Source organism: Musa acuminata, chromosome BXJ2-2 (genome assembly GCF_036884655.1).
Source record: "Musa acuminata AAA Group cultivar baxijiao chromosome BXJ2-2, Cavendish_Baxijiao_AAA, whole genome shotgun sequence".
Taxonomy (NCBI): domain Eukaryota; kingdom Viridiplantae; phylum Streptophyta; class Magnoliopsida; order Zingiberales; family Musaceae; genus Musa; species Musa acuminata.
The window spans coordinates 19,565,079-19,572,626 of record NC_088339.1 but is presented as its reverse complement, the minus strand read 5'-3'; the positions used below and the strand labels follow the sequence as shown (position 1 = coordinate 19,572,626).

The 7,548-nt window shown below is 34.9% G+C and overlaps 1 protein-coding gene across 1 annotated transcript; it reads left to right on the top strand.

Annotated features, from left to right (window-relative positions):
- The first annotated feature begins 2,394 nt into the window (after positions 1 to 2,394).
- Positions 2,395 to 5,810, top strand: LOC135605235 (large ribosomal subunit protein uL1-like). The gene is made up of 6 exons (XM_065095084.1): positions 2,395 to 2,488; positions 2,650 to 2,687; positions 3,525 to 3,744; positions 4,337 to 4,502; positions 5,106 to 5,311; positions 5,617 to 5,810. Exons 2-6 carry the CDS (start codon positions 2,683 to 2,685, stop codon positions 5,668 to 5,670), a joined length of 651 nt encoding a protein of 216 aa, XP_064951156.1. The 5' UTR covers positions 2,395 to 2,488; positions 2,650 to 2,682; the 3' UTR covers positions 5,671 to 5,810.
- The last annotated feature ends 1,738 nt before the right edge of the window (positions 5,811 to 7,548 follow it).

The following is a 7,548-nucleotide window of genomic DNA, read 5'->3' as shown; positions in this document are numbered from 1 at the left end:
ATGATTATTGATTATTAAAAAGAAAGCTTATTTATCGTAGAATTTCTTAGAAGATTATAAAAAAGTCTCTCATAATCACTAATTATAGACCCTCTATTCTCATCTATAAATATACAAGACCTTTTAGGACTACATACGGTATAATATGACATGATCGAGATTACTAATCTATTCTTGTTTCCCTTTACGTTTTATTTCATTATCTATAATAATCCTATCAATGATATATAGAGATAAGAATGCAACTATAGTTCTCTTGATAAATCTATGTTAGTATATTCTATATACTGAACTACTAAGTACGTTCTTCAAATCAAATTAAGACATTCATAATAACATTCAAATATACACATATAATATTGATCTATGATTATTTAATTTCAGTTCTTAATATTAAATTTATACTTATAATCCTTTACTAGTAATCTCAAAGGGGTATCGGCAATATGCCTTCTAGATCTCTATCGGTTCCAAGTCCCTATAAGTCCCTATAAATTATTATCTATAATAATTTCAGTTCCAATATGACTGTGGGAGGAGTTAGGAGTTAGACCTGAAGGAGCTTAAATATATCTAGCACATTACAAATGATGGTCAAGTTAGTTTAGTCATTCATCAATTAATAACTTTTTATGGACTCATAAATATATCTAGGATATTATAAATGATGTTTACAATAAAATTATGTAAAGAGCAAATTATGAATACGATCTTATGATGATCTATTGTAGTATTACAAGTCAAATTAAAGTGAGTCCAATATGGCAAATGATGCTCTAGTAAGTATATGGTGTAAACAAAAAATTTCTTTGTATCATCCCTAAAACCAATAAAAAATATGTGTTATATTTTTTCACTCAATTCTCTCTCTAGTTGGTTCCATTTTACTTTCCCACTATCTCTCTCCACCATACTTCTCTATCACTAGTGTGATCTTTGTAGTTTGTTAGTTCCAACTCATTTATGTTCACCATCATAATATTATTTTAATGTTGACACTCTAATGGACGTAGTTTAGTTTTTGGTGGCCTTATTGTAACATCAAATTTAGTATCCTAGTTGGATAAAGGCTAAGATTAATTTATGAAGATTGTCAATAATATGGGTTCAAATATTCTAGTTAATGATATACACTTGTCAATTGTCTTATGAGATTGAATCATGATAATTAATATTAATTAGTATAATATTAAGACACGATGAAAGACTTGAATAAAATAAGTTATGGTGAAGATTGATATCAATCAATTTAGTATTAGATATATGGATGACTTGAATAAAAAAAAAATACTCATGGATGAGTCCTAATATATAAATATAGTGTACAAACATCTCATAAAAAATAATATATAGAGTTTTTTGTTACTATGATATATATGGATAGATTTTTTGAATGTTTGTGTTATTATATTATCTTATTTTTAATAAATTCCGGTTTTATTTTTCTTTAATTTTTAGTGGATTGCAATAGAATTCTTTATTATATTATCTTATGTTTCTCTCTCTTCTATTGTCATAATATTATTAATCATCATATTATTTTTTAAAATGAGATTCATAGACAAAAATATATATTTATAAAATAATTCATAAATTGAATATGTAGTGAAATATAAAAGTTACTCTAGCCATAGTTGTTCAAAAATAAGATTTAGAAGAATAATATTTGATTCCTTGAATGATGCACTAAAAATAATAATATATTCTAACTAGTTTATACCTTATACAACTTAAAAGATATATATATATATATTATATACCTTGATGAGTAGCCATATACCCTTACGAAGGATGGACAAAGGATTCAATTCAATATAATTATGAAATGCTTGATGCTTTTATCTTTTAAGATAACCTTAATGTATCAATATTTTCTTTTATGATTAAAAAATTATTTGATCATCAATGTTATATAATTTCTATCATCATTATTATCATGACAATAATACATTTGAAACAATTCAACCATGTATATTGTAGTATTCCAATAACCATTGTAATTTTCAATAAAATAAATCTATTTAATGAAAAGTTGACATGTGGAATGAGATTAGCTCTATAAATTATATTGAAGCTTGGTCAGCTTAGCTCTTACATAATTAGATCAAAATGTAAAGATTTACATCAATAAATTTTATGCCTATCGCGATTTATAAGCTCTTCCTTAGCAATTTATTTCAATATTATATTAAATAACTGCATTATCTTAATTAATTATAACAAATTTAATTTCTATTTTATAATCAATTTAATTATAAAAAATAATGCGACCAAAATTACAATCATTATTATGAGATTGAAAGACTTCAGACCGAACCAACCCACCCAAACCTTCCTGCAAACTGTTGAAAGCATATATCGTGTCCGTTGGATCGAAATCCGACGGACAGAAAGTAGCGCTCGGCATTCTAGGGTTTAAAAGCTCCCCCTTATATATACCGTCTCGGCCGCCGCCGCGTCTGTCCTTCCCCTCACTCTCGCTGTCTCGGTGAGTCTTCGTCTGCTTTTCGCCCCCGAAATCGCCTTCGTGATTAAGATCTGCGTGTTTCCTTTGATGTCGCCTCGATCATATCTATTTTGTTCGAATTGTTTTGCATGCCGTTTAGATTTTGATGGCGTAGCTCATTTATCTTTGTGTTTTGCTTGAAGGATCGGAGGAGGCGACCGATACACATCCGAACAATGAGGTATTGTGGGTTCTCATAAGTGTTTTTCTATTGATATCATGTTGCACGAAAGAGTAGTCGTTGTTGATGTTCTAAGGACTCTACGTGTAGTGCAAATGGTTCATTCTATCGTTTATGTTCTGGAGAATTTAGGACAAGTAATCATCTGCGTTTTTTATCGGATCGTCACACTGAAATACTTTATTCCGTAATCAAGATGTGTCAACAACTACGAGCAGAACCAATATGGGGTTTTTCTAGTTCATATCTATCACATTCTTAGCATTTTGTGGCTATCTGCATGTTGTAGTTTCCTAGCTGTTCATAATGTTTGTTCTGATTTATGAGACAAGAAATGTGTTTGTTGTTATCAGGTATGGTTGTATAAAATCTTACTATGTTGGTTGATGCTTGGCCTGGTAGAAGTCCTTTGTGCTTGACGTTTGCATCATATATCAATGTTTTGTTGATTGTGATCGAGGAAGACAAGTTTGGCCTTGCATGTTTGCTTATCCTTATTTAGAGGGGCTTTTTTTTTTTCATTTATTTGAATCTTTTAAATTCGATGTGAAGCTCCTCTGTTTTGTTACATCAGTTGTTCTTTCAGTATAAATTAGGATAAAATCATAATGTTGTGTTGCATGACAAGATGATCTTTTGTTGTCTTCTTACCTTCTATTTGTGTTGAAATGTAATTTGTTGGTTACTTTATTTGAAACTATATATTCATTTTGGCAGTGGGTTTGAATTACCATATTTGTTTATGTACTGATTACTTTACAGTTTCTGTAGTACAAGTTCATCTTAATGTTTCTATCATGTTGAACTCACCTTTTCAATTATTTTGTTGCTGCACAGCAAATTGCAGAGTGATGTTTTGAGGGAAGCAATCTCCCAGGTTGTTGGTGATTCTCGGGAGAAGAAACGAAAATTCACTGAAACAGTTGAGTTGCAAATTGGGCTGAAAAACTATGATCCTCAAAAGGACAAGCGATTCAGTGGATCCGTGAAACTACCTCACATTCCACGTCCGAAAATGAAGGTCTGCATGCTTGGAGATGCTCAACATGTTGAGGAGGTAAAGCATGTAGAACTTTGTGTTACCCTCATCAATTTCTTTGGTACAGGAATTGTTCAGAAGGTGCAGTTGTAAAGTTGTCCTGACCATTGGAGTTAGTGTTTGTATTACTGTGAGCGTCGAATGAGTCTATAAAAATGTACAGATCATTTAGGCAATTCCAAGTTCACCTTAGATTCAAATGCTGGAAGAGCATGTCCACTATCTCTTGTGTTCAACTGTCAATTTAGTAATGCTGGTCTGCTGATAAAATAGGTGGCAGTTATCTGGAGTATTATGTCTACTTCACTATTCATTTTGATTACATATTTATGTGCCATATGCATGTAATAATTCGGACAAGTATACCATTCTGATTGTAGCCGCTATTAGTACAATCTACATGATGATGACATGAGCAGGACATTTTAGATCCATTTTCACATTATCTCGACACTGAAACATGGCCCTTTGTGAATTCACTCTCCTGCAAATTTTTAGCAGTTCATTTATGAGCTTGTGGACTCAGACTGAAATGCTTGTCTGATTCTGATTCTTGTGTTCTCATTTGATTGCTGTAAGTTGTATTAATGATTACTTTTGTGACCTCCAGGCAGAGAAAATTGGCCTTGATTATATGGATGTTGAAAGTTTGAAAAAGATGAACAAAAACAAGAAGCTGGTTAAAAAGCTTGCAAAGAAATACCATGCTTTCCTAGCATCAGAGGCCATCATCAAACAGATCCCTCGTCTTCTTGGCCCTGGTCTTAACAAGGCAGGCAAGTACAATTTGTTTTAACTTTTACTGCATGATCAGTGTATGCTGCACAATATGAAATGATCATAACAATGTTCATTTACCATTTTTTCATTTTTTTAGTTGCATTTTGGTTTGAGAAATAAATATTATTGTCACGTCTAACACAGCTAAATATGCTAATCGATTGGTATCCACCCATGAGTTAGCTGGCTAATGAATGTTAAATTAAGAACAAATATAAGTCTCAGTTAAAAACAGTTATTACATTGTTTTAGTTGGATAATCTGTATTTGGCAAGTTAGACAAAAGCAAATATGATATACTGCAATTATTCATTTTGTTGAAACCCTAAATAACTTTTTGGCCCTTTGGATGTCTTATTCACTTTGATTGTGTTGCTTGTTGGAATGAAATTTTTGTTTGTGTTTACATATGAAAATAAAACAGACTTGTGACTGACATTGTCATCCGAGAGATTGTTTTTGGGATTGATTGTAATGATCTCAAATATATGCTCGTGTTAATTTATTTGGGATTGACAATCTATTCCTATATATGCTCTTGTGTGGAGTACTTTTTTGTTATTTTTGTCTCCTAATACAAATTTGAATTTGTTTTGCAGGGAAATTTCCCACATTGGTTACTCACCAAGAATCTCTAGAGGCTAAAGTTAACGAGACAAAAGCAATGGTGAAATTTCAACTCAAGAAAGTTCTTTGCATGGGCGTGGCAGTGGGTAACTGTGCCATGGAGGAGAAGCAGATCTTTCAGAACGTTCAACTCAGCGTAAATTTCCTCGTGTCTTTGCTGAAGAAGAATTGGCAAAATGTGGGTTCCTTGTCATCCTCGTTAGTCTATTTTTTAAAGCTGCAACTTTTTTCGTTATTAGAAATAATCAAATAATTTTTTATTGATGCTTATAGAACTTAATCTGCATTTTGTGGACTTGTTTAATTTTGATCACTCGAATTACTTCTTCTGCATTGTAGATTTTGCCAATGATTTTGTAGAATTTCTAGCATATAGATTTTGTAGAGTTGTTTAATGGTTGAATTTGTTGATCTGTACTGTAGCGTAACTAATAATATTGTGTCATTACATGTTCCATCGCTGACTCTGGTGTGTTCTTGCAGGTGAGATGCTTGTACCTGAAGAGCACCATGGGGAAGCCATACCGAGTGTTCTAATCGGCTGATCGATGAATTGGAAATTCTACTTTCTTTTCCAATTTCTAGTTTTTTTTGTTTATTTTGCAGTATTAAAGGACTGAGGTTATCAAGTTAGGCATATTTGAGTCTTTAAATCAATTCTTTGTTTGCTGCAGCCACCGATGAGATACTTAGGTTTTATTGCATCCGTGCGAGCTTCTTGTGGCGTCTGTTCTCTTCCTTTTTGCAGTTAATTGTGACTGACCTCAGTGATTTTATTTATCGTTATGAAATGATAAAAAAATATCTTTATAATAAATATAACATCTATTTAGTTTTCTCATACGGAAATAAATAGGGATTACAAATTCTCTCATGATAAAAATTATAAGATGGTTGTTAGAACAATAATATTTTATGGATTTAAATGTTGAACAGTTAAGAAAACAAATATAATTTATATTATTAAAAATATTTTTATTTATGAATAATTAAATGATATGAATATGTGCTGAAAATTTTGAATGATAAATTAGTATATAAATGTTATGAAAAGAGATAAAAGAAAATTAAAAAAATAATAAATACTATAAATAAAATTTTAAAGAGATTCATGTAACGGACGCAGATAGTGGAAACCTGTTTGTTATTGTTGTTGTACAAATTGCCCCCTCATCTACTCTGAAACAACGAGCGCTCTCCTGCCACCGCTGCCTCTCCCCACGACGCTGCACGCCTCCTGGACGATAACCGCGCCATCGCTCCCGGCGCCGGCACCACGGGTGGTTGCTCTCTGGCTGATACCCCCCTCACCGTCTTCGCCGGGATCATCCTCGGCGGCTGGGTTGATCTCCTCTCCCCTTGCACCGGCTGCTGCTCCTCCTCGGACGCCCCCGGTCCACAGCCGCCGCACCTAAAGATGGCCGTCAAGCCGGCCCAAAAACCTCTAGCCTTCCGATCCTTCACCGGCCTCCGCCGCTGCTCCCGCTCAGGTCCTGTATCCGACAAGACCTTGCCGAGCCACGACACCTTCGGAGACGCCGGCTCTGACTTCGACTCTGGCACAACCGGATTCCTCCCTCCTCTTCGCTTCCTGGGGAAGATCCGGCTTCGTGCGGGCCGACGGTATCCCCGCCCGGCGTAGCCCGAGGTCTGGATCTTGGCGGGGAGGCCGATAATGGGCGGCTTCGATGGGGCGTTCATGGCGCCGGAGAGGCTTTCGGAGCCGGACCGGGACTTGGGCTTGGCCTTGACGGACTTAGGGTTTGTAAGGCCCCTGGTGGAATCCATGCGGCCATAGTCGTGGTAGATGAGCCCACCCCCACCGATCGCCGGCAGTGGACAAACCTCGTCCACCTCCTCTCTATCGCCATCGGGTGGAGTTCCGCAGGCGACCTTGGTTTCGCCGCCGCAGAGGAGGGTCTCCAGCTCTACTTGGCGCATCGCACGAGATAGGGAGGAGTGAGAGAGGAGGGCGTCGAGGCGTCGAGAAGGAGGAGGGACGGAGTCTTAAAAGAGGAGACGAGAGATTGCACTCATCGCACGTACACGGTACGTTCTCCTTCGTTGGCCGTATCCTCTCGGACACGCATCACGCACCACTTCAAGGAATCATTAATTTGATTAGGTGCGCTCTCCGTCAAATTCAATGGATATAGGGGTTTAAGGAAGTCAAAGTAGTTTTACTTTTTGTTTGATAAAATTATATATATATATATATGTATGATTTCAATATTTGGCATAATTAAACAGCTTTTTATTATTTAAAAACCGTATGACCCTAATTTTTTTTAACATGACAAAATATAATCCTAGTAAACTTATGGTAAGTTCAAGAGCTATAATTACATAATTCAAGCAAAATTTAAATTTTTTAGGTATATCTTTATTAAATTTTGGAAGAGTTCTCGTCTTTAT